The sequence below is a fragment of the Carettochelys insculpta genome, chromosome 9, assembly GCF_033958435.1.
Source record: "Carettochelys insculpta isolate YL-2023 chromosome 9, ASM3395843v1, whole genome shotgun sequence".
Taxonomy (NCBI): Eukaryota; Metazoa; Chordata; order Testudines; family Carettochelyidae; genus Carettochelys; species Carettochelys insculpta.
Window position 1 is genome coordinate 39,653,456 of NC_134145.1, and position 27,394 is coordinate 39,680,849.

Below are 27,394 nucleotides of genomic sequence, written 5' to 3' on the forward strand. Positions count from 1 at the left end.
GGATGCTCCATCCCTTGAGGTTTTTAAGTCCTGGCTGGACAAGGTCCTGGCTAGTATGACTTAGTGGGGGTTGATCCTGCTTGAAGCAGAGGGCTGGATTAGATGACCTCCAAAGGTCCCTTCCATCCCTGTGATTCTGTGGATACCAGATGTCATGGCTGACCACTTAACTGCTTTTTTTTTTTTTTCTGAGTAATATATGCTTAGATGAGCCTTCCCTCAGTGGAAACGTGTTCCTGTAGTTGTAGGTAATGAAGTTGGTAGATCCAGGAAAACTATCTACCTTCTATCTCCTCTTCCATAATGGCATTTATTACAACCAGCCACAGGGGCAGCTCACAAATATAAGAGTGTGGGCTGAAGCAGCACCCAGCATACAGTACTAAGTCTCTCTCCTTTGCTCCTGTTGTGCTTATGTAAGTCTTGAGAGTCTGTTCCCTTAGGAGGAACCCAGTTACAGGTCATAGGAAGAAGAATGAGGTTTTCTGCTACTGATAGAGACAGCAACAAAACATGAGAGCAAAATAACACCAAAATTAGAAAGTGAAAAAATACATCAGAAGGAAAACTAATTAGAGGGAAGAAATGGCAGGAGAAAGAAAATGTGAGAGACGATGATAGCAATAAAGATTGGCACAAGAAGAGACAGGTTGATAGTCTTGATTTGCTAGCAAGCTCCAAGTGTGTTTGGGGTGGACTAACCAGCCAAAGGTCAGGGATCTGCTGTCACATGTTTGTTAAAGTTTAAAGTTGACCAGAGTTTAGAATTGTGACTTAAACTTCAGTGTATTTTATAAAAAATAGTACTTAGTTTACTTTCACAGGTGTGAAGAGTTACAATTGCACAATGGTGGTTACAATGGCAGAAATACATATCATCAATAAACTGCAAGAGTTCAAAACATACTGTACAGCACCATATCAGAAATTGTGTGATGGCAACATGAATCATATACATTTTTTCAAAGTAAATCAAATCCCAAAAGTCTTTCTCTTGGTTTAATAATAATAATAATGATAATAACAACAATAATAATAATAATAATAATAATAATAATAATAATAATATGCATTACGCTTCACATTGCTACCAAAGTATTTCCTGATGTTGAGTCATAGGAAGATTTAAAAAAAGACAAAAGTTAAAAAAAGACATTCATGCATTTAAGCCACCATTAGTCTCTGACTCTGATATAAGGCAGGTCGTAATCTTTTTAAAACTGTCTTTAGCCACTTAAGCCTTCCGTAGTGCGTTTCATGACAAGGTCATGGCAGACCTTGTTTTTCAAGAGTTAAGATGCTTGTATTTCCAATGGGTCATTTTTGACAGGCTCCACCACATTTGGGACACATTGCACAGTAGAAAATGCTTTTGTTTTTAATGAAAAAGAACTTAAATAGAAAGAAATCCAGAAGAATGTTTTAGAGTTTATCACAAATTACACTCTTGAAGTGTGTGCATGTGTGTGTATGGGGAAACAAATTTATGTGTCATCCTCTGTCTTAATGATGTGGAAAAGGGTAACATTAAATAGGACCTGATGTCCATTGTTCCAAGCATAGAGAGCTCTATCTCTTGCATTGTAGTCAAGCATGGATATATGAAAGTACTGATTATGGAATGGAATGTCTGTGTACTCATAAGTGGAGGTTTTCGTGGAATAAGAATAGTAGACCTTGGCTCCTGTTAAATGTGAGTTGGTAACATACAAGGTTCCACAGATCATGAAAGATTCCCCAGCGCTTCTCTTTGGATAGCCTGTATTCCAGCTCTTCATCACCTCTAATGTGTCCTGGTTTAGCTGGCTGATAACAATGTTGCCAGCATTCTGGTTGGTAGCATATATGGCCCACAGCCCAATCTCATCTGCCATTAGGTCAATGTCTGAGAAGCCACCCCAAGTGTAAGGGTACACGTTGTGAAAGCCAGCATACTCCAAGCTGCGCTGTGCAAGCACCTGGCCTGTGTCGAAGCTGTATTTGATGATTATGTTACTTTGATACTTGTTGAAATAGAGTGAGCCATTGTAGACAACATGGTTGGTTCCGGCCCATTTGAAAGGAAGGTTGTATGTTCTTGACTCCGCACCACTGATGAAGTCTGTGATTGATTTGTATTCACGGACAATTTTATTGTTAGTATAACTGTCCATGTACCATACCTGAAAGAAAAATAAAGACTGGGCTGTAAATGAATGAAATGGCCCTGGCCCGATCATGCTGTATTCTTAGTACATTTGTTAAAAAAATGTTCCAGAGTGTATTATAAATTACTAGACCCAGTTCATAAAATCTGCTGTAAGTCCATTGTAAGTTATTAGACTTGCTCATAAACCTACAGGAGTATAGAAAGTGTGCACATTCATTCTGTTGCAAAGACATTCACATCAGTAGCATTTTGGATCAGAACCTGCTGAATAGCCTCTCTGAAGCTGTTTTCACAATGTCTGCCAGTGTCAGAGAAGTTTGCTTTAGGAGGTTCTCACGAGTTAGCCCGCTGTCTGAAAGGATCATTTGTATTATTAATGATGTGCACAGATTGCAACAATCCCAGAGATGGAAGGAAAACTGAGCGTGACTAACTTTCTGAATTACACCCACAGTTAGAACTGGTTGGAATTTCTCAGTTACAACTTTACTTACTGAAAAATGGCCTAGTTTCAGACATCAAAATTTTTCATGAAAATCTGTTTTTGGGGTTTTCTTGGCAACTTTCCAATTTTTTCCATTTTTGACTTCCCATCACCCTTCCCTCCCATTTTATCTCCCACACTTTGTTCCTTTATTTCACTCTCCACCTTTTCCCATTTTTGCTTGGTAAAGGGCAAAGGGGGGTGAAAGAATTTTTTTTAAAGAATAAGAAATTGAAAAAAACCACAACAATTCTTTTTGCTGAAAAACTGAAATTTAGTTGTAAATTTATGAGACACATACCTTATTTTGACTATTCTGGACTGAAAACCAGCATACTTAAGGGCACTGATATTTCAGCCTTGGCTGCATCCTGTAAAGACCTGGATAAACTACACTTGGTCCATGTCTACACTAGGCAAAGTAAGCTGATCACAGATATGCAATTCTAGCTACAGAGAAGGCAGATGGGAGAGTTTCTCCTATCAACCTTTTTCACTCCTTGCATCTCAAGAGGCGTACCAGCATCAACTAAGACCGAGAGGTCAATTTCACGAATCCAGACTAGAGCTGCGTCTACACGTGCACGCTACTTCGAAGTAGTGGCACCAACTTCGAAATAGCGCCCGTCATGTCTACACGCGTCTGGCGCTATTTCAAAGTTAACTTCGACGTTAGGTGGCGAGACGTTGAAGTCGCTAACCTCATGAGGAGATAGGAATAGCACCCTACTTCGACGTTCAACGTCGAAGTAGGGACAGTGTAGACGATCCGCGTCCCGCAACGTCGAAATTGCCGGGTCCTCCATGGCGGCCATCAGCTGGGGGGTTGAGAGACGCTCTCTCCAGCCCCTCAGCTCACTGGTGGCCGCGTGGAGCGGCCCCTTAAAGGTCCCCTCCCCCACCCTGACTGCAGGAGGCTGAGGCAACGTGCAGGCTCCTGCCTGCACCCGCGGCGAGCCTGCACAGCCCTCAGCCCCTGACACCGGCCATGGCTGCCCAGTAGGCCCCCCAGCGCCCCCAGGGGACCCTCCCCAAGGGCAGCCAGAGGGCCACGCAGTCTGGGAAGTGGCAGCGGGGCCCCTCTTGGACGGAGGCCGAGATGCGGGACCTGCTGGGGCTCTGGAGCGAGGAGGAGGTGCTCCAGGTAATGGGGAGCAAAAGGCGGAACGCAGATGCGTTCGCTCGGCTGGCCGATGGCCTGGCTGCCCGGGGTCACCCTGCCCGCACTCCTGACCACGTCCGCAGTAAGGTCAAGGAGCTGCGGCAAGGTTATGCCCAGGCCCGGGATGCGGCCAGCCGATCTGGGGCCGCCCCCGTCACTTGCCCCTTTTACAGGGAGCTCAGGGACATCCTGGGCTCCCGGCACACCTCCTCCCCTCCGGCCACCCTTGACACCTCGGCTGACGAGCCCGAGCAGGCCCTGCAGACGGACTCCGCCCCGGAGGCAAGCCCCGCACCCCGGGGGCCCCCCCCCGGAGGCCATCCCCAGGACATCGCGGCAGGAGGAGGAGGAGGAGGAGGAGGGGGGGGGGCTCCTCCTCCGCAGAATCCAGCCTGCAGATCCTCCTCCTGCCATCCCGGAGCAGCAGCAGGGCCTCCGACCCCCGGGGATCTCTGGACCGTGGGAGCGGACCCACAGGTAGGTACCCCTCTCTGGTGGACACCCCGGGGCTTGAGGGGCGGGGGGAACAGAGATGTGTCCAGGGCCCCCCACACGCTCACATGGCCATGGCCCCAAGGACACCAGGGCCATGGCCCTCACAGCACTGCAGCCATCAGCCCTTGCCCCCCGCCACCCTGCATGACAGTGCCATGCCCCATCCCCGGGCCAGGGGGGAGCGGAACCTCGAGGGGCCCCCGGGCGGAGGGGGTGGGACACCCCGCAGCAGCAGCATGTGATGGAGTGGAGGGAGTGCCAAAGGGAGACTCAGGCTACATATGAGCCACCAGAGCCGAGGCGCTCCCAGGGCCAAAGGAGGATCCTGGCGCTACAGCTGGCAGGTGACACCTCTGCCCTGAGCAAACAGGAGGGAGGAGCCGAGCTGGCTTGGAATTGGGGGGTGGGGGCCACAGGTAGAGGCTAGGGGAAGGGAGAGCTGGTAGGCAGCCAGCCAGAGGAGGGGGAAAGCTGCATCCCAGAGGGGCCCCCCTTGGGGTCTTCTCCCCACGACGGGTTGGAAGGACTGTCTCTTCCGACAGCTGGTGCTGTCACTCCTGCCAGAAACTGGCCATCTGTGGCCTAAGAAAGCTCTCCTGCTCTCAGACCCTGCGGGGTGAAGTGAGAATCGCTCCCACCAGGGGACGGGGTGCAGGGCAGGGGGACCCCTGAACCCCATCCATCACAGCAGCATCTCCCGGGGACGGGGATGGGGAACCTGCAGCACAGGGCGGGGGGGACAAAGGCCACGGCTCGGGGCCCACACTAACGCCTGTCTCCATTCTTCTTTCCCCCCTCCTCTCCTGTGTCCTGCACCTGCACCATCCGAAGGACCGGAAGAGAGCGCCGGCGAGGCCTCGGTTGTCCTGGAGAGCCCTCCGGGACCCTCGCTCCAGGGCAGCCCCTCGGCCGAGGAACGACCGGCCCCGCGGAGGGCCAGACGGCGGACCCCGCGCCTGCTACCGGCGGCGGCCACGGACCCCCAGCTGCTGGCAGTCCTCCGCCGGCAGCTGGAGGTGTCAGAGCAGCACCTCCGGCTGCAGGAGCAGGCGCTGGCCTGGCGCAGGGAGGCATGGGGGGCCTATATGGAGACCATCAACCGGCTGGTTGACTACCTGGCCCCCCATGCCGCGCCGGCCGAGCCACCGCCCACCATGCCCGCTCCTGCAGCCCCACCACCAGCTGCTCCAGCCGTCGCCGGGCCGTCCGCCGTCGCCCCACCCCCTCCCCGCGAGGGCCACCGCGCCGAGGGACCCCTGGAGCCACCCGAGACTCGCCGGCGCCGCTACCTTCCGGTGGAGCCCGCTCCCACCCAGCCGCGGACCAGACTGCAGGCCCGGCGGAGCTCCCAGCCGGGCACGCCCAGTGCTGGGCTGTAGGGGCGAGGGGCCCGGGAAGTGGGCCCCCCCCCTTGTTGGACATACTTTTGTTGGACTGCTTTATTTTGGTGCCCCTGTTTGCCCCGTCCCCCCTCTGTAAATAGTTCCCCCCGTTCTCCTCCCTGCTTTGCTTTTTTGTTGATGGTGCACACTTTTTTATTTACTTTGTGGTTGTATTGCTTTATTTGTGCCCATCTTGATTTGCTTGAATGTTTGTCCCTCCTTCTTTTTGGTTTCTGTGTCAGATATTTATTTATTTAAAAAAAAAATTCGTTAAGACAAAAAAAACGTTTACGTTCACCCACAAGTTCGTGCTGTCATTTCTCCTGGACAAGTGGGGGGGGGCGCGGTGGGGTGCTCCATGGTGTTGGCGTTGGGGCAGGAGTGTGGGGGAGGAAGGGGCGGGCAGTAGGGGGCTTGGGCAGAGTTCACCCCGCGGCCTGTTGGTCGAAGTGGGCCCGCAGGGCCTCCCGGACCCGGGTCCCCTCTGGGTCCACCTGCCGACTGGGGGCAGCAGGTGGCTGCACGTGTGCCCTGGCGGCCTCCGCGGCCCAGCCCTGAAGAAAGCTCTCCCCTTTGCTCTCCACGAGGTTGTGCAGGGCGCAGCAGGCACCCACAATCTGGGGGATGTTGTTGGGGCTGGCATCCAGGCGGGTCAGGAGACATCGCCAGCGTCCCTTGAGGCGGCCAAATGAGTGCTCCACCACCTGGCGCGCACGGTTCAGGTGCTCGTTGAAGCGCTCCTGGCTGGCGGAGAGGTGGCCCGTGTAGGGGCGCATGAGCCACAGCTGGAGGGGGTAGGCCACATCCGCGAGGATGCAGAAGGGCATGGTGGTGTCCCCCAGAGGGATCTCCCACTGGGGGATGTAGGTCCCCGCCTCCAGCCGGCGGCACAGGCCCGAGTTGCGGAAAACCCGGGCGTCGTGGGTGCTGCCAGGCCAGCCTACGTAAATGTACTGGAACCGTCCCCGGCTGTCCACCAAGGCCTGCAGGACAACTGAATGGTAGCCCTTCCGATTGAGGTATCGGCCGCCACTGTGGTCCGGGGCGCGGATGGGGATGTGAGTCCCATCCAGAGCCCCGAAGCAGTTGGGGAAGCCCAGGGTGGCAAAGGCGGCGACAGTGGCCTGTGGGTCCCCCAGCCTCACGAGCCTGTGCAGGAGCATGGAGTTGATGGCACGCACGACCTGCAGAGAAAGCACATGGGACAGCCCCAATGAGGGGTGAGCAGGGTGTGCGTGGCCCTGCCCTGCCCTGCCCTCCCCTGCCCTGGCCCCCCTGCCCTGCCCTGCCCTGCCCTGGCCTGCCCTGGCCCCCCTGCTCTGCCCTGCCCTGCTCTGCCCTGCCCTGCCCTGCTCTGGCCCTCCTGCCCTGCCCTGCCCTGGCCCCCCTGCCCTGCCCTGCCCTGCCCTACCCTGACCTGGCCTGGCCTCCCCCTGTGGGTTCTCTTACCTCCATGAAGACAGCCCCGACGGTGGCCTTTCCGACACCAAACTGCTGCCCCACGGATCGGTAGCTGTCCGGAGTGGCCAGCTTCCAGACAGCGATGCTGACCCGTTTCTCCACAGGGAGGGCACGCCGCATGGCAGTGTCCCAGTGCCTGAGTGTGGGGGTGAGCCACTGGCAGAGCTCCAGGAATGTCTGGCGGGTCATCCTGAAGTTCCGGAGCCAGTGGTCGTCGTCCCACTCCCCAAGCACCAGCCGCTCCCACCAGTCGGTGCTGGTGGGGTAGCTCCACAGCCGCCGGCGTGTGAGGCGGGGGGTGGAGCGGGGTGCTGCAGGGGTAGGGGCTGAGCCCTGCTGCCCTGGGGGCATCTCCTCCCCTGGGGCAAGAAGGTGCTCAGCTGCCCCCAACATGGCATGAGCCAGGGCAAGCCCTGCTCCTGCCGGGAGGGCTGGGTGGACCTCTAGCTGCTGCTGCTGCTGCTGCTGCTGGGGGTCCATGACTGTGGCGCTCGGGGTCTGTGTGCCTATATGGCTCCTCAGACCGCGTGCTGTGCAGGCTGAGTGTATGTGGGAGGGGCCCTTTAAGGGAGCGGCTAGCTGTTGCCCCGGAAGCGCTAGTCCGCCCGTTGACCCTGTCTGCAGCTATGCCTGGCATCCCTATTTCGATGTGTGCTACTTTGACGTGTAGATGTTCCCTCGCTGCGCCTATTTCGATGTTGGGCTGAGCAACGTCGAAGTTGAACATCGACGTTGCGGGCCGTGGAGGACGTGTAGACGTGTCGCAACATCGAAATAAGCTATTTCGATGTTGGCTGCACGTGTGGACGTAGCCTAGATGTGCAAAATTAAACCCTCAAAGATCGACCCACTCAGGATAGTGTAGACATAACTTAGGGCCTAACTCTACAAGTATGTTTGTTAGTTTACACACGTGGAAAGCTCACTGACGTCAGCAAAACCACCCACATGAGTGAAGATACTCATGAATAAATGCTTATAGGATTAGGTCTTTAGAAGCTGGCCATTGAAGTAAATATAATGAAAAGAAAGAAAATAATGTTTTTTGCATACAGAACACAGCCAACTATGCATCATCCCTGAAACAAACAGTTTGAAATTAATCAAATTTTGCAGTGTGGCTGGATTATTATTAAGGAGTATGGTTTCACTTCTTTTTTCTGAAGCACTTGAAAATATAGACTGAAAATGCAGGGAATAAAAGAAATAAATGGTATCTGTTAAAATCTCAGGTAGGAGAAATATCTCTTTGAAAAGATTAAAAGATTACAAACAAAAGAGCAGCACAACAGAAAGATATTCAGTATCTCAACATACTCGGTTGTTCTTTTCTGATGCTAAAGGGTCTGTCATCCAGGCTCCAAACCGGGTTCCGGAAATCTTGACTGTAATGGGGCCTGTAATTTTCATCAATTTGCCACATGCTGAAATTAGAAAAACAAAAGTACTCTGAAAGCTGCAATTTCGACATATCCTGACCATATTCTGACTAATATCAAAGAATTGTCTAGAGAACAAGACTAATAGCTGTTAACCACAGAAAAGTTTCAGGATGAATGGGAATGGGGAATGGTTGAAAACGACTCTACATTCTCCATGTATGAATAGTGATAGTTTAAGTTTTCTCAGCTGACCAGGGAGACTCTTTTTTTTCTCTTTTTTTAAAGAAAAGTTAATCAAAAAGCAAAAACTCCACTGAGAGGAATAAGAGGATTTCAAAATGTGCAGGGTCCTTTCAAAAAGGACCCCCGTGTAGCCACACCGAGCCACACGCATTCAAAAGCAGCTCTTTTGAAGCGCCCTGGCCAGAAGCATCCTAATGCTAATGAGGTGCTGAATCTTCATTTATTTGCATGGCTGTTTTGAAGTTTTGGCCCAGTGTGGCCACAGCCTCACAGGGCATGTGGCTATTTTGAGGGTACATATGTAACCCATGCTAATATACACCCCCAGTCCCTGATGACTAGTGTTTATCTTGAAGATCAAAAGTTATACTATCAACCAAAACAATCATACTATGGCTGGGACTACATGTTAATGAGTGGGTTCAAAAGATGCTAATGAGGTGCTGCAATGAATATGCAGCGCCTCAGGTGGCAGCCGCGGCGATTCAAAAGTGCGGCTTTTTAATCCCACACCGCCCATGGAGATGGGACCTTCTGAAAGGACCCCCCCAGTTTTCGAAAGCCCTTCTTCCGATCACAGATAGCCACACTTTCGAATTGCTGTGGCCTCCATTATGCTAATGAGGCACTGCATATTCATTGCAGTGCCTCATTAGCATCTTTTGAACTCGCTTATTAACATGCTCCTTTCGAAAGGAAGGGGCACTTGTAGACCCAGCCTATAAGTATCCTACAAGTAGTTCCTTTGTAAGTAAGGTTATTTTTTTAGATGTATCACTGAAAGAAAATGAGTTGAATAAATTTAGCACAAGGACAGAATGGAAGGTTTCCTGGTTAATTAATGACTATTTACCTAGTAAGCTTTTCTAGTACCTAGTTGTGGGGGTTTGCCTTTTTCTTTCTCAAATTATGTAACTCAGGCTTTTATACGTAGAACATCTCAGGCACACTAAGTAGGCATCCTTCGATCCTGAGGGATCATGGGTTTGCACCCCAGTTGGACTGATTCGAGCAGCGTCTTCTGTGGCTGTGCAAGCCAATCCGGGAGTGGCAGTCCTTTCCGCACTGTGTGCAGCAGTAGGCAGATGTCGCTCTGGTATTAAGGGCATGGATCTTCCTGAGGGCTCTCCTGTCTTCCGCTTCCTTCACCAAGGTAGTTTCATACATAGCAAAAGCTTCTTTCACTCTCTGTTTCCAGGCATGCCTGTCTGAGGCGAGCAAATGGCAGGTGTTCACGCTGATAGAGAGAATGCTGAGGTCACGCTTGCACGTGTCCTTGTAGTGCAATTTAGGTTGCCCTTTCGGCCTCTTTCCAGATGCCAGTTCGCCGAAGAGGAGGCCCTTCAGTATGCGGCCATCCGTCATGCGTGAGACATGGCCCAGCCAGCGCATACGCCTCTGTTTGAGAAGGTTGAACATGGAGGCAGTGCCTGCCCTCTCAAGCACTGCGCTATTGGGGACCTTGTCCTGCCAGGAGATACCAAGTATGTGCCTAAGGCAGCACATGTGGAATGTGTTGAGCCGCTGCTCTTGTTTTAAGCGCAAAGTCCATGTTTCACTGGCGTACAGCAGTGTGCTCAAAACAGGCTGTGTAAACCTGCACCTTGGTGTGTACAGTGAGCTTATCATTAGCCCATACTCTCTTCGTCAGCCTGGAGAAAGTTGTGGCGGCTTTTCCAATGTGCTTGTTGATCTTGCTATCAAGTGACAAGTTGTCCGAAATTGTCAAGCCTCGGTACACGAACTCATGGACGACTTCCAGTTCGTAGTCTAGCACACTGATAGATGGCTCATTGCCAACGTTTTGGCCCATTAGCTGGGTCGTCTTTAAGCTGATTGTGAGGCAAAATTCCATGCATGCATCTGCAAAGCAAGTTATGAGTGACTGCAGTTCCTGCTGTGTGTGAGCAGCAATAGCTGCATTGTCAGCAAAAAGGAACTCCCTTAGACGCTTTGTAAGCACCTTGGTCTTGGCTCTAAGCCTCAACAGTTTGAAGAGGTTGCTGTCCGTTCTCATGTGGAGAGAGATTGCCTCTGTAGCAGCTCCGAAGGCATATTTGAGCAGAACTGCAGAGAAGATGCCAAACAGTGTTGAAGCCAGCACACATGTATCTCCTAGAACTGGAAGGGACCTCTGAAGGTCATGTAGTCCAGTCCCCTGCCTTCTTGGCAGGACCAAGCATTCTCTGTAAGCCCCAATATTGAAGTGGCCTCCACAAGGATTGAGCTCACAACCCTGGGTTTAGCAAACCACTGCTGAAAACACTAAGCTACACACCTCTGCTTCACTTGGCTGAGAATCTCAAAGGGTTCAAATGTATATATATTGTTGTATACGACGGACCCCTTCATGCCTTCTTGGAAGACCCTAATAATGCTGAGCAGAGTTGGGGGACAGCCGATCTTAGCCAGAATCGCAAACAGACCTTTTCTGCTGATGAGGTCAAATGCCTTGCTCAGGTCGATGAAGGCAATATACAGAGGTTTGTTCTGCTCCCTGCACTTTTCGTGTAGCTGCCTAACAGAGAAAACCATGTCTATGGTAGACTGTTCAGCTCTAAAGCCATACTGAGACTCAGGGTAGACTCTCTCCGCAAGAACATTGAGCCTCTTCAGAACAACGTGGAAATAGCTTCCCCACGGTACTGAGAAGGGAGATGCCATGATAGTTGTTACAATTGCTTTTGTCACCCTTGTTCTTGTAGACAATAACGATGTTAGCATCCCTCATATCTTGCGGTACGCTGCCTTCTCTCCAGCATTGGCAAAGTATTCCATGAGCTCTGAAACTAGGGTACCATTGGCGCATGTGAGGATTTCTGAGGGAATACTGTCTTTCCCTGGGGCTTTTCCAGAACTGAGTGCTTTTAGCGCATCCCTGAGTTCCTCCAAGGTGGCCTTAGCATCGAGTTCAGTCATGGTGGGCAGAGGCTCGATGGCATTCAGGGCTCTCTCTGTAACTACGGCACTGGCTGCATACAGGTCCTCTCCCAGTGAGGTGAACCTGCTGACGCTCCGGTCTGCTTGGAGTCAAGTGCAGCAGGTTGCTCGGTGGTGTGCCAACGATTACTGGCTCCAACTCTGCTCCAAGATTCAGCATGACACGGACACTGGTGACATGCGAGGAACGTACGATGGGATCAAGCAGGCCATCGGTCCATCACAAAGAAAGACTGCTCCACTTAAGTCAACCACAGGCGAGGTCTTGAAGGACAGAACCAAGCAGATGGAATGCTGGGTGGAACACTACTCACAGTTGTACGCCAGAGAGACCATAGTTACAGAGAGAGCCCTGAATGCCATCAGGCACACTAAACACTGACCTGAATTATTATGGGTAATAAACAGGATAGATGGAAATGACTCCATTTTTCAGTGTGTGCACAAGCAGGTTCCAGGTGTTTTACGGCTATGTCTACACTAGAAGCAGCTGTCGACAGGGGTTATTGTCAACAGGGTAATCTAGACAGAACCTCTGTCAACAGACTGCATCTACACATAACTTGCTCTGTTGACAGAGACCTGCCAGACTGCACTGCCCTCTGGTGCCAGAAAGTGGAATGGCAGTTCTGCAAAGAGGGCTGCCCAGCAACCGGAAGTCCTCTCTGTCCACAGAGGTGTCTACACTGCATTTTTCTTGACAGTAGTCTGTGGAGAGCTTGTTATGCCTCAAGTTTTTGAGGGATAATCCTGCTGAGGAAAATGCACAGATTTGTTGAGACTCTGTCGACAGAATGCTTTAAAAGTGTAGGCGCTCCCTGAGTTATGTCAATAGAAAGCCCCCTTCTGTCGACAAAACTCCCTAGTGTAGACCCCACCTACAGAAAAGGGAAGACGGGTTTTTCCAAAGATGAGGTTTCCTTTTGAAAGAGCAGTGTCTACAATGCTTTTCTTCTTTCAAAAGAAGCTCTTTTGAAATAAAAAATATGCAAATGAGGTGCCAAATCTACGTCTCATTTGCATGCCTGTTTTGAAAGAGGAATGCAAGTGTAGATGCAGCCATGTAGCCATAGCAGGTGCATCTACACTATAGCTCTGTTTTGAAAGAACGTCTTTTGAAAGAGAACATCGAAAGATGGACTTTCAAAATGGAGCATCTACACATGCTAACAGGGACTGACGGTTTGATCCATTCTTTTAAAAGGCCCCCCCAGTGCAATTTTGAAAGAGAGCATCCACACACACCATGGCACTCTTTCGAAAGAGCAGGGTCAGGAAGCGCCATGGGCAGGGTCGCGTGGTGGACAAGCCCTTCCAGAGCCGCTGCCCGCTGTCCCTTTAAAGATCTCTCTCCCTGCCACAGGCCTCTGTCTGCACATGCCAAGGGCCAGCAACCTGTCCCCAGACAGTTAGAGACAGAAAGCAGAGGAGGCATCCCAGGCCCCCATGGACCCCGAGCAGTGGCCCCCCTCCATTGAAGCCATGGCCAACACACTGGCTGTGGTCCTGGCTGCTGTGCTCCAGCGGCTCTGAGTGGCTACACTAATAGCCACCCTCCTGGACGCCATCCACAGCACACAATGTCCCCAGCCGGTCCCCTGGGTCATCCACCATCTGTGGAGCTTCCCCACAAGCAGCGACTGGTGGAACCAGCTGTTGCTGGAGGACTCGGGCAACGACTGGTGACTACAGAACTTCAGGATGACCAAGGGGACATTCCTGGAGTTGTGCAACTGGCTCAACGGTCCTCCAGCACCGGGACACCCGCCTGAGGCCAGAGCTCCTCCTGCAGAAAAGTGTCACCATTGCCCTCTGGAAATTGTCCACCCTGGACAGTTACCAATCTGTTGGCCACCAGTTCAGGGTTGGCAAGGCCACCGTTGGGGCCATCTTCATTGAAGTAAGCCTTGCCCAAGTCACACCTAGACAGCATGTGGGGAGTGAGGAGCACCTTGAAAAGAGCACCGTTGGAAGGGGAGGGCAGCCCACGCTAGGGACAGGGGTGGGGATTGGGACGTGGGTGGGTGGGCACTGTGGGGACAGGGGCAGGGATGGGGACAGGGGTGGGGATGGGGACAGGCAGCAAGACGCACCCCACTCCATGCTCACGAGTACGCCCCCCTTCATGCCCTGCAGGTTGTCAGGGCTATCAACAAGGTGCTCCTGAAGCAGTTCGTCCATGTCGTGGACCTGGATGACGCCATCTGGGGCTCTCAGAAGCTGGACTTCCCAAACTGCTTTGGGGCTCTGGATGGCACCCACATTGGAATCCAGGCCCTGGATCACAGCCGGGGGGCCTTTGTGTATTGCAAGGGCTACCACTTGGTGGTCCTGCAGGCTCTGGTCAACACCAACAGCTGGTTCCAGGAGATCTGTGTGGGCTGGTCCAGCCATGCACAGGATGCAAGAGTGTTCCGGAACTCAGGGCTTGGGACATTGCATGGCCAAGGGGACCTTCATCCCCCAGCGGGAGCTCCCCATTAGGGACGCGACGATGTTGCCCTGCATTGTGGTGGATGTGGCCTACTCCCTGCAGGCCTGGCTGATGTGGCGAGACACTGGGCACACGCAGCTGAGCCAGGACCTTTTTAATGAGAAGCTGAACCAGGTCCGGAACACTGTGGAGTGGGCGTTCGGATGCCGCAAGGGTTGTTTGAGATGCCTGCACACGAGGCTGGAGCTGGGCCTCCCCAACAACCCCGCAGTGGCTGGGGCCTGCTGCACCCTCCATAACCTGGTGGAGGCAAAATACAAGCCCTACATTCAGGGGTGGGCCACCGAGGCGGGGCATGGTTACAAACAGCCCCCTGCTGCCCCCTGCCACCAGGCCCAGCAGGACCGGCTGTGGGTACCAGAGGCCCTGCACCAGGCCTTTGAGTGGGGGCCCTGGTGACCCCCCCCACCATGCAACACACACCACCTGCACCCTGCACACACATGTACATCCCCCATCACACATGCACCCACCACCACACATGCACAGGGGACACAGGGTAAAGCATAAAAATAAACTATTTTCTTAACAGCAGAACTGTGCCCCTCAATTCATGGGGGAACTATTTACATATGGCAGGGGAGGCCGAACAGGGAGCCGGGGGAACTATTTACATGTGGAGGGGGGATGGTGAATGGGGAACTGGAGGAACACTATCAGGGGGTGTAGCAGCCCCAGGTGGGCACCCTGGACACCCTGAAGGGTTGGGTTTGGGGTGGGGGGCCTCACCCCTCAACAGGGCTCAACAGCCAGGATCCCGGTCACCTACGCTCACCCCTTCCTCCACAAGTCCAGGGACCCTGTCAGGGCTGGGCCAGGGACAGCTGCATGGGGAGGTAGGGGGTGCTGCTCAGGCGTGGTCCCCATATCTGCACTGGATGCAGCATGATGGGAGAGGGAGGTGGGGGGCTCGGCCTCCAGCTGGACGGCCCTGGCCAGGACAGTGTGGGAGAGGCAGACGAGGCTGGTCAGGGGGAGGTGGGGAGGGAGCAGGGCCTTGAGGTTGGGTTCCTTGGGGTCTGTTGTTGGGGGCAGGCAGGGGGATGGGGGATTGGGGGGGACTGCTGGAGGGGAAGGTAGGGAGGGGACGTGTGGGTGACAGGGGCATGGGGGATGGTGGGAGGACAACGGGTAGCAGCGGCAGGGGCCAGGTGGCCAACCACACCCTGGGTGAGGGAGTCCAGTTTGGCTGTCACCCAGTCTTATGCCTGCCTCTCCATGGCAAGCCACTCCCACACCATGCCTGTCAGCTCCCACAGGGCCACAGTGTGGTCTGCACCCCCTGCCTCCTCCTCCCTGCCCTGTTGGTGCTGGCAGAGGGACCGGAGGTGGCCCTGCGCTGTCCCCGTCTGGGGTCTGGGCTGCTCCTCCTTGCCCTCCATGATGGGGCTCCCTGTGCCCATCAGGGGGCTGGTCCAGATGCTGGCTGGTGGAGCTGTGGAGACATAAGAGGAGAGGAATGTGTCATTAGTTCCGGTGAGGGACCCCTTATATTCCCTCATCCCTTCCCAGGTGCCCTGCAGCAACCACATCCAGGGTTCCCTATCTGGGTTGAGGGAGTGCTAGCTCCCTTCTGCCACCCTCAGTCCCTCTGCAGCCTGGCAGCCCATGGTGTTGTCCAGCCTGCGTGGTTCTGGGTGCCACACATCAGCCCTCTGAGACTGGGGTGGTGGGGCCATCTAGCCTGCCTGTGTCCTGGGGCTGATGTCCCTGTGGGTGGGCTGAGGCCACCCCAGGAGGGACTGCGTGCCCTTTTCCCCAGCCCCATGTCCCCTGGCCTCCATGGTACATACCTGGGGGTCCCTCCAGGAACTCGGGCAAGGTGTGGTTGGAGGGAGCCAGGCTGGATGGGCAGGAGGGGACATTGATGATGACGGCCCCTTCATTTGAGCCCTTGTCAGCTCATCTGGCCGGGATCCATTGTGGGCACCTGTGGGTGGCCGGTGGTCCGGGGCAGGCCTTCCCCTCAGTCCCCATTTCCTCCATCTCCATCTCCGTGAGGGGGTTGGCGGTGTCCAGCAGCACAGCCAGGAGTCCCACCTCCTTAGGTCCAAGGAGGTGGTCAAGTTCTTTAAAGTAGGGGCAGCTGGTGGGCACTGGCCCTGACGGCCTGGCTGTGTCCCGAGCCCAGCCATAGCCCTGCCAGAGCTCCTTGACCTTGGACCTCACCTGGTCCAGGGTCTGGTGGGGTGACCCTGGCTGGTGAGGCCCTTGGCCAGGTGCTCAAACCCTGCCGTCTGGTGCAGGACCTCCTCATCTTCCCACAGGGCAAGGAGGTCCTGCAGCTCTGTGTTGGTCCAGGAGGCGGCCCGGCGCATCATCTACACTTGCTCTCTTTCGAAATAATCTTTTGAAGGAGGGTGCTCTTCCTATCCCGGGAATGGAGGATTGACTTTGAAAGAATGGGAGAGTTCTTTCAAAGTTAATTTCAAAAGAGTGTCATGTGAGTGTAGATGCTCCGCGGGTTCCTTCAAAAGAACTCAGTCTTCCAATCTTGATTTCGAATGTACTTGTTAGTGTAGACACACCCAGCCATAGTCTGGGTCTACACTACAGAGTTTTGTCGCCAGATTCTTCTAGTGTAGACGTAGCCACCAAGAATAACTTTAAAGCTGATTTCTGGCTACTCTAAGTTGCATGAGGGGGCTTGCCAAGAACATACCCTGTCCAGGACAAAGGCCACCTGAGCTGTGTTATGATTTTTTCATTCAATATTGAGCACTTGGACCTTTGAGAATTATTCTTGTAAGAGTAGAGGCAATTCTGCATTAGCATTTAAAAAGGCTAAAATATTAAATACATATTAGAATGCTAAAGTTTTACTACCGTTATTGTCTAGTATCATCAAAATTTTAAGACTCAAACTGCAGTTGCCTGTGGATTAGGCTATGCAATTGTTAGATGCCTTTCAAAGGCAGAGCAGTGAAGAGACATAGGTCCAGGGAGCTGGAAAGGAAAATGAGAAAGAACTCAGAAAACAGAGGAAGAGATTGGAGACTGAAAGTGAACAGGGGAAGAAAGGGAGTCCTAGGGAAATCATATAATGGAATCTATATATGGAGATAATTGAGTTGCAGAGTTGGGATTCACAATCAGTCCAGAAGTGAATTTCCAGGAGACACACAGTGAGTGAATGGCCACATATGCTCTGAGGGAGCTTTCTGCTCTTCTACTACAGTTTCATCCAACTTACACACCTACACGAGGAGCAGGGTGAGATGTTTAGTTCAATGTGATGAAAGTGTGGGTCTTTGTTACTTTATTTTACTGCACTTCTCATTAAATTACTAACATAAAATTATTTAAGGCCTCCCAATTACTTTATTGGTCAAGAAAGAAGGAAAGAATTATTTGTTAAGGATCGAGAGTGACCTGGATAAATTGGAGGAATGGGCCAAAAGAAATCTGATGAGGTTCAACAAGGAGAAGCGTAGAGTCCTGCACTTGGAACGGAAGAATCCCAAGCATTGTTATAGGCTGGGGTCTGGCTGACTAAGCAGCAGTACAGTGGAAAGGGACCTAGGGGTTATGGTGGAAGAAAGGCTGGATATGAGTAAACAGTGTGCCCTTGTAGCCAAGAAGGCTAATGGCATATTAGGGTGCATAAGAGGAGCATAAGGCATATTAGGGTGCAGAAGGAGAAGTGGTTGTTCCTCTCTATTTGGAACTAGTGAGGTCACATCTGGAGTATAGTGTCCACTTTTGGCCCTACCTCCAGTACAAAAAGAATGTGGATGTTTGTGAAGAAGGTTCAGCAGAGGGCAACAAAAATGATTAAGGGGCTGGAGCACATGACCTATAAGGAGAAGCTGAGGGATATGGGCTTATTTAGTTCACAAAAGAGAAGACCGAGGGATGATTTAATAGCAGCCTTCAGCTTCCTGAAGGGGAGCTCTAAAGAGGAGGGAGATAAACTGTTCTCAGTGGTGACAGATGGCCAACAAGGAGCCATGGTCTGAAGTCACAGAAGGAGAGGAGTATTTTGGATATTAGGAAAAACTGCTTCACCAGGTGGGTGGTGAAGCATTGGAATGCGTTGCCTAAAGAGGTGATTGAATCTCCATCCCTAGAGGTTTTTAAGTCCAGGCTTGACAAGGTCCTAGCTGAGATGATTTAGTTGGGGTTGATCCTGCTTGAAGCAGGGGGCTGGACTAGATGACCTCCTGAGGTCCCTTCCAGCCCTATGATTCTATGATTAAGGAAGAACTCACAGGAGCAGAGTTAAGAAAAGGGATTTAAAATAGGACAAAAATTAGAAGGGAAGTAAAAGGTGTGGGAAGAACCTGTAGGATAAGTATAAGAAGGATGATTCTGATATTTAGAATATCTTCCATATTGTACTCAAGTCAGTGATTTATGTTACAGGTGTTCATCATAAAAAATGAAAACAAGATGTCTGAAAAGTAAGGAATGGCAATTTTTTCTCTTCTTCATACTGCTTTAGAACATTAGTTAGCAACAAAAGAGGCCAAATTTCTTGCTTGCCACTGCATAGTAAAACATGTACATGTATGCATTCTGTCAGTGTAGTAACATGTTATTATGTATATCTATTGAGAAGGGGAATTGGCTCATAAGAGATTTCTGTCTGAGGAATTCCTTCATGTATTTTAAACCCCATTAGAGTCACGTCTACATGTGCATGCTACTTTGAAGTAGCGGTGCCAACTTCGAAATAGCACCCGTCATGGCTACACGTGTTGGGCGCTATTTCAAAGTTAACATCGACGTTAGGCGGCGAAACATCGAAGTCGCTAACCCCATGAGGAGATGGGAATAGCGCCCTACTAGGGAATGTGAAGTCGTTGCGCTTCCCACAACATTGAAATTGCGGGGTCCTCCATGGCGGCCATCAGCTGAGGGGTTGAGAGACGCTCTCTCCAGCCCCTGAGCTCAATGGTGGCTGTGTGGAGTGCCCCTTAAAGCTCCCCGCCTCCTCCCTTTCTGTGCAGGAAGCTGAGAGAATGTGCAGGCGGCAGTCCAGACACGCGGCCAGCCTGCATGTCCCTCAGCCAGCACAGACACCAACCCCAGCCGTGATGGCTGCACGGCAGCCCCCCAAGCACCCCCAGGGGACTCCCCGCAAGCGGAGCCAGGGCTCCCAGCCCAGCAGCCAGGCGGGGAAGCGGCAGCGGGGCCCCTCCTGGATGGAAGCCGAGCTTCGGGACCTGCTGGGGCTCTGGAGCAAGGAGGAGGTGCTCCAGGTAATGGGAAGCAAGAGGTGGAACGCGGATGCATTCACTCGGCTTGCCGAGGGCCTGGCCGCCTGGGGTCACCCTGCCCGCACTCTGGATCATGTCCGAAGTAAAGTGAAGGAGCTGCGGCAGGGTTATGCCCGGGCCCGGGATGCGACCAGACGATCTGGTGCCGCCCCCGTCACTTGCCCCTTTTACAGGGAGCTCAGGGACATCCTGGGCCCCCAGCACACCTCCTCTCCTTTGGCCACTCTTGATACCTCGGCCAAGGAGCCCCAGCAGGCCCCGGAGGCGGAGTCCGCCCCAGAGGCAAGCCCTGCACCCCGGGGGCGCCCCCCAGGAGCCCACCCCTGGGGCACCGGAGGAGGAGGAGGAGGAGAGGGACTCCTCCTCGAGTGATGCCAGCCTCCACATCATCCTCCCATCCAGGAGCTCCAGCCGGGTGTCCACCCCCCGGGTGTCCCCCGACCGTGGGAGTGGACCGTCAGGTATGTACCCCCCCGGTGTACCCCCCCGGGGTTGAGGGGCGGGGGTAATAGATATGACCAGGGCCCTCCACATGCCCAGATGACCATGGCCCCAAGGACAGCAGTGGCATGTCCCTCAGAAGAGTGCATCAGCCCCTGCCCCCCGCAGCACGACAGTGCCATGCCCCATCCCCGGGGCTGGGGGGAGCGGAACCTCTAGGGTCCCCTGGGGGGAGGCGGTGGGACACCCAGCAGCAGCAGCAGCAGCAGCAGCAGCAGCAGCAGCAGCAGCATGTGATGGAGTGGGGGGAGTGCAAATGCGAGACTCAGGCTAGATATGAGAAACAAGCTGAATAGCTCCCAGTGGCTAAGGATGATCCTGGGGCTACAACTGGCAGGTTACACCTCTGCCCTGAACAAAGAGGAGGGAGGAGCCGAGCTGGGTTTGAATCGGGGGCGGCAGTTAGAGGCTAGGGGAAGGGAGAGCTAGAAGGCAGCCAGCCTGAGGAGGGGGAAAGCTACACCCCAGAGGGGCACCTCTCAGGGTCTTCTCCCCAGGACGGGTTGGAAGGACCGTCTCTGACTGCTGTACTGTCGCTTCTGTGAATAACTGGGCATCTGTTGCCTAATAAACCTCCTGTCGTACCTGCTGAGTGAGTGAGAGTCACTCCTGCCAGCGGACAGGGTGCAGTGCAGGGGGACCCCTGAACCCCATCACAGCAGCATCTCCCAGGGACAGGGATGGGGAACCTGCAGCAGAGGGGTAGGGGGACAAGGGCCACAGCTTGGGGCCCACACTAACAGCTGTCTCCACTCTTCTTCCCCCCCTCCTGTGTTCCGCAGCTGCACCATCGGCAGGACCGGAGAGTGCCGGCGAGGCGTCAGTGGTCCCAGAAAGCCCTCCGGGGCCATCACTCCAGGCCAGCCACTCGGCGGGGGACCGACCAGCCCCACGGCGGGGAAGGCAGTGGACCCAGCACCAGCAGCCGATGGCGACGGACCCCCAGCTGCTGGCCCTCCACCGTCGGCAGCTGGAGGTCGCCGAGCAGCGGCTGCGGGTGGAGGAACGCCACCTCCAGCTGCAGAAGCGGGCACTGGCCTGGCGCTAGGAGGCATGGGGGGCCTACAGGCGGACCCTCAAACTCATCGTGGACTCCCTGGCCCCCCCAGGCCGCGCCGGCCGCTGCAGCGCCCGCCCTGCCTGCTCCACCTGCTGCTCCACCCACTGCTCCAGCCACTGCGCCGGCTGCCATCACACCGCCACCTGCCACCGAGGGCCATTCTGCCAAGGGGGACCTGGGGCCAGCTGACACTCACCGGCTGTATCTTCCGGTCTGCCCGGCCCCCAGCCAGCCCCGGCCAGGGCTGCGGCCGAGGCAGGGATCCCGGCTGCCCACCCCTGGCACTGGACTGTAGGGCTATGTCTACACGTGCAGCCAACATCGAAATAGTTTATTTCGATGTTGTGACATCGAAATAGTCTATTTCGATGAATAACGTCTACACGTCCTCCAGGGCCGGCAACGTCGATGTTCAACTTCGACGTTGCTCAGCCCAACATCGAAATAGGCGCAGCGAGGGAACGTTTACACGTCAAAGTAGCACACATCGAAATAAGGATGCCAGGCACAGCTGCAGACAGGATCACAGGGCGGACTCAACAGCCAGCCGCTCCCTTAAAGGGCCCCTCCCAGACACAGTTGCACTAAACAACACAAGATACACAGAGCTGACAACTGGTTGCAGACCCTGTGCCTGCAGCATAGATCCCCAGCTGCCGCAGAAGCAGCCAGAAGCCCTGGGCTAAGGGCTGCTGCCCACGGTGACCATAGAGCCCCACAGGGGCTGGAGAGAGAGCATCTCTCAACCCCCCAGCTGATGGCCGCCTTGGAGGACCCAGCAATTTCGATGTTGCGGGACGCGGATCGTCTACACGGTCCCTACTTCGACGTTGAACGTCGAAGTAGGGTGCTATTCCTATCTCCTCATGAGGTTAGCGACTTCGACGTCTCGCCGCCTAACGTCGAAGTTGGTGCCGCTACTTCGAAGTAGCGTGCACGTGTAGATGCAGCTTAGGGGTGTGGGGCCCAGGACGTGGCCCCCCCTCCCCCTTTGTATATATTCCCCCCAGTTTATTGTTATTTTGTTGTAAACAGTTTGTATATTTGACCCGTTACTATGCTGATCCTTACCCCCCCATGTAAATAGTTCTCCCCTTCCTTGTCTTCCCCTTTCATGTTATCCCTTTTTTTATAATGTATATATATTTATCAGTTAGATTTCCCCTGTACATAGTTAGTTTGTTTTGTTCATAATAATAATAATAATAAGAGTTCTACTAAAGATGTTTGAGTTGACAAACAACTGTCTGCTTTTATTTTTACAAGAAAAGTGGGGGAGTGTGCTCTTGGGTGCTCTGTGGTGTGGGCGTAGGAGCGGGGAGTGTTGTGGAGGATGCGGGGGCAGTGGGGGGCCTGCCAGCATTCACCCCGCGGCCTGGTTGAAATGGGCCCACAGGGCCTGCTGGACCTGGGTCCCTTAGGGGTCCACCTGGTGACTGGGGGCAGCGGGTGGCTGCACATCAGCCCTGCCGGCCTCCACAGCCCAGCCCTAAAAGAAGGCCTCCCCCTTGCTCTCCACCAGGTTGTGGAGGGCACTGCACGCGCCCACAATCTGGTGGATGTTGGTGAGGCCCGCATCAAGGCGGGTGAGGAGACACCTCCAGCGCCCTTTGAGGTGGCCAAATGTGCGCTCCACCACCTGGCGCTGGTTGAAGTGCTCCTGGCTGGCTGACAGATGGCCCGTGTACGGGTGCATGAGCCAGGGCTGGAGGGGGTATGCCGCATCTGCGATGACGCAGAGGGGCATGGTGGTGTCCCCCACAGGGATCTCCCACTGGGGGATGTAGGTCTCCGCCTCCAGCCGGTGGCATAGGCCTGAGTTCCGGAATACCCGGGCGTTGTGGGTGCTGCCAGGCCAGCCCACATAAATGTCCAGGAAACGGCCCTGGCTGTCCACCGAGGCTTGGAGGACCACTGAGTGGTAGCCCTTCCTGTTTATGTAGCATCCTCCACTGTGTTCCGGGGCGCGGATGGGGATGTGAGTCCCATCCAGAGCCCCGAAGCAATTGGGGAAGCCCAGGGTGGCAAAGCCCGCGATGGCGGCATCCGGGTCCCCAAGCCTCACGAGCCTGTGGAGGAGCAGGGTGTTGATGGCGCAGACGACCTGCAGGGGAAGCCCATGGGAGAGCACCAATGAGGGGTGTGCAGGGTGTGTGTGGCCCTCCCCTGCCAGGGCTCCCTTCCCCTCCCGTCTCCTGCCAGGGCCCCCCTCCTCTCCCCTCCCCTCCCCTGCCAGGGCTGCCTCCCCCTCCCCCCGTGGGTCCTCTTACCTCCATGAGGACAGCCCCGACAGTGGCCTTGCTGACGCCAAACTGCTGCCCCACGGATCGGTAGCTGTCTGGAGTGGCCAGCTTCCAGACAGCGATGCCGACCCGTTTCTCGACGCTGAGGGCACACCGCATGGCGGTGTCCTGGTGTCTCAGTGTGGGGGTGAGCCACTGGCATAGCTCCAGAAATGTCTGCCGGCTCATGAGAAAGTTCTGGAGCCAGGGGTCGTCGTCCCACTCTCCAAGCACCAGCCGCTCCCACCAGTCGGTGCTGGTGGGGTAGCTCCACAGCCGGCGGCGTGTGCGGCGGGGGGGGCGGCGGGGTGCTGCAGGGTTGGGGGTTGAGTCCTCCTCCCCTGCGGGCAGCTCCTCTTCTGTGGCAAGGAGGTGCTCAGCTGCCTCCTGCATGGCATTGAGCAGGGCGAGCACTGCTCCTGCAGGGGCGGCTGTGTGGACCTCTGGCTGCTGCTGCTGCTGCTGGGGGTCCATGACTGCGTCGCTCGAGGTATGCGTGCCTATGGCTCTGCAGACCGTGTGCTGTGCAGGCTGCATGTGTCTGGGAGGGGCCCTTTAAGGGAGCGGCTAGCTGTTGTCCCGGAAGTGCTAGTCCGCCCTGTGACCCTGTCTGCAGCTGTTCCTGGCACCCTTATTTCGATGTGTGCTACTTTGGCGTGTAGACGTTCCCTCGCAGCGCCTATTTCGATGTGGTGCTGCGCAACGTCGACGTTGAACATTGACGTTGCCAGCCCTGGAGGACGTGTAGACGTTATTCATTGAAATAGCTTATTTCGATGTCGTTACATCGAAATAAGCTACTTCGATGTAGCATTCACGTGTAGATGTCGCTTAGATGTGTTAGTTCAGTATTAAAAGAAGAAGATAAAATAAACATCTTAAGAAGATAGTCAGACTAGATTACTTTTTCTGTCTTTTTCTATTACTTGTAATGTACTGTGTATCTTCTGTAATGGGCACATTCATATTTCATATTTAAGATGCCACCCACAGTCCATGAAAGTACACACCCAAGATTTGGTAATTGAGCAGCCTTTCATAAACTTGAGTTCTATTTTTGTTTTTAATTTTTGCTTATTGTGAATTTAGTTCTTGTAAAACGGGTCAGAATGAGAGCAGTGGAAGCAAAGACTTCCAATAAATAATCATTACTGGCTCTTAAACAGTACTTTCCAGCCAAATATCTGATGGTTTGTCAGTTACTCTAACTGGAGCAATCTAAGCTCTCTAAGTCTTTTGAGGTAGAGAAGTGTTTATTATCCCATGTTAAGATGACATTTAAAAACAAGGCTTCTAATTTTGGCTGCTCAATTTTAGGCAACTAGTTCCTAATTTCTCTTAGCACCCACAGCTTCTAACTGAAGCCAATGGCTAGGCACACAAAACTGAGGCTTTCCCAAATTCATGCAGGAAGGTTAATATCATTGCTGGAAAGAAATGCACAGCTGTGCTTTCACTATTACATTATTTCTGCCAAAGTAGGTAGTAACAGTGTTAATTTCTGCTCACCTATCCTATATTTAATAGAGGCCAAAGGTAACACTGTCTGAGAAGCCATTTTCTGTACTAAACATTGGTAAATTCCAAACCAAGATTTAAATTGTGTTAATGTTTTTTGTGACATGTATAACTCTCCATTGGATGCTGGGCAGATCCCACCAGCTATATGTCACATGGCTCACCAAAGAGCACCTAGATGGCAATTGCAGTCTCAGTTATATAACAACTAGCATGTGAGAGGAAAACATTCTTTGTATCTCATTAACAAGCTCATGAACAATTCAGTCTTAAGATCTGCACCCATACGATTGCAAAGCTCCCATTCCCTTCTATTAAAAACAGACCATATTCTAATCTAAATTGTACAGGTGAAAATCTAGATAAACAGCAGGCTTCAGAGAAGTCACTCTTGATAGACATTAACCTAACAAAGCTTGGAATCTGTCCCCATGTGTCAAAGGGCTGAAAAACAGAGTATTTTGTGTTTCTACATCAAGGTCCAAAATACATAACTTAGGAACAAAACGTGTCACAAAATGGTTAACTTACTAAGTTTTCTCATGCAATCTCGAAGTCTGATTTCCAAAGTGAGCACCCTCTGGTGTAGTTCCTCATAGTCATAGGCACCAATTTCTTCCTGAATCCCAGTCAGAACAGCAGAAAAATTCCTAATTTCCTCTTTGAACTGAGTGATTAACTTGGCATCACTTTTGTACTGTTCCAGAACTGGAATCAATGGCAACAGCTCATCCATCTTTTCCTTCAACTCCTGAAAAAAGGAATCAGTTGTTCATTAGAGTAGCTTAAAAGAGTTCAGTACTCTAACATCCTTTAAGATAATATTTTGGACTGATTATTAAAATAACTTTAAAATTCTTATTGATTTTTTTAAGATTCATTATTACCATATTGTGAAACTCTGGCAAACTCATCATATGACCTGGATAAAATGTAAACAAGAATCGTCATTTCTACTCGAAGTACAACGTTCACTTTTAAAAGATTGGAGACAAACTTCCTGACATCCAGATTTCTCTGCACAAGCTCTAAAACTCCTCCTGAATATATTTTTCTTAAGAGAAGGTGACCAGAACTTACCACTCAATTTTACAGTAACAAAGAGAAGTCCTGTGGCACTTTATAGACTAACAGATTTCTTTGGAGGATAAGCTTTCATGGGCAAAGACTCATTTCATCAGCTGCATGTGTCTTTGCCCACAAATGATTCTGATCCAAAAAATCTGTTAGTTTATGAAAACAAAAAACAGTCCTGTAGCACTTTAAAGATTAACAAAATAATTTATTAGGTGATGAGCTTTCGTGGGACAGACCCACGTCGTCAGATCTACAGCCTTACCAAAACAGACTCCATATATAAAGCACAGAGGTCCAAAAATTTTTATCGAGGTTGACAAATCAGAAAAATTGTTATCATTGTTGGCAAAACAGATAGAAGAGCAGAGAGAGTGGGGTGAGGGGTGGGGAAGTAAGCATTAGGTCAAACATCAAAGTATGTGAAAGAGTCCTTGTAATGCGTCAGGTAATTGTTGTCCCTGTTCAAACCACGTGTTAATGTGTCAAATTTGAATATAAATGTTAATTCCGAACATTCTCTCTGTAGATGGTTGTTAAAGTCTCTTTTCTGCAGAACACAAACTCTCAGGTCTTTAATGGAATATCCCACTCCATTAAAGTGCTGGCTGACAGGTTTGTGTATTTGAAGATTTTTGATGTCTGCTCTATGTCCATTCAGTCTTTGGTGAAGAGTGTTTGCACTCTGCCTTATATAAAGTGTGTGGGCATTGCTGGCACACTATAGCATAGATGATATTAGTTAAGGAACAGGAGAATGTGCCCATGATTCTGTAATTCACATGGTTAGGTCCAGTGATGGTATCTCCAGAATAGATATGTGGACAAAGTTGGCAACTGGGCTTGTTGCAAGGATAACAATTTTTCTGATTTGTCAACCTTGATAACAATTTTGGGCCCCTGTGCTTTATATAATGAGTGTGTTCTGGTGAGACTATGATCTGAAGACGTGGGCCTGTCCCACAAAAGCTCATCACCTAATAAATTATTTTTTTAGTCTTTAAAGTGCTACATGACTGCTTTTTTGTTTTGATACAATACAGACTAACATGGCTATTTCTGTTATTGTTAGTCTATAAGGTGCCACAGGACTTCTCATTGTTTTTCCTCTGAACTTCCTCAAATTCTTCTCTAGCTTTAACTAATTTAAATAACTATATGCAATCTGAAAACAGTGCAGTCGCATCTCTCTTCCTCTGTCTCTATACATTGTATACTTAAATATTTGTCATGGTGAAACTTTTCCATCTACCCCATTTATTGAATGTGTGCCTCTTAGCCATTTCTAATCCATAATGACATTTATCTCTCATGCCAGCTATAATACACTTAGGGCTTGTCTGCACTACCACTCTCCTTTGAAGGGAGGAAGGTAAGTAGGGTGTTGGGAGTTTACTAACGAAGTGCTGTGCTGCATATGCAGCACTTCATTAAACAAATCTCCCCACCCCCCCACCCCAGCAACTTCGAAGTTTAAAACTTCGAAGTACTGGCTCACGTCTAGCCGTCGCTCACCCGCCGGTACTTTGAAGTACAAAATTTTGA

At 52.2% G+C, this 27,394-nt stretch overlaps 1 protein-coding gene across 2 annotated transcripts in view; it reads right to left on the reverse strand.

The window, feature by feature from the left end:
- Nucleotides 1-1,484: 1,484 nt before the first annotated feature.
- The window catches only part of OLFM3 (olfactomedin 3), a 46,755-nt gene continuing 20,845 nt past the window's right edge, over nt 1,485-27,394 (reverse strand). For both annotated transcript variants that reach the window (XM_075002781.1, XM_075002780.1), the window contains 3 exons: nt 25,307-25,526; nt 8,451-8,557; nt 1,485-2,162 (listed from right to left, as the gene is read on the reverse strand). In XM_075002781.1, coding sequence (XP_074858882.1) covers nt 1,485-2,162; nt 8,451-8,557; nt 25,307-25,526 — 1,005 coding nt within the window. The remainder of the gene's footprint in view (nt 2,163-8,450; nt 8,558-25,306; nt 25,527-27,394) is intronic.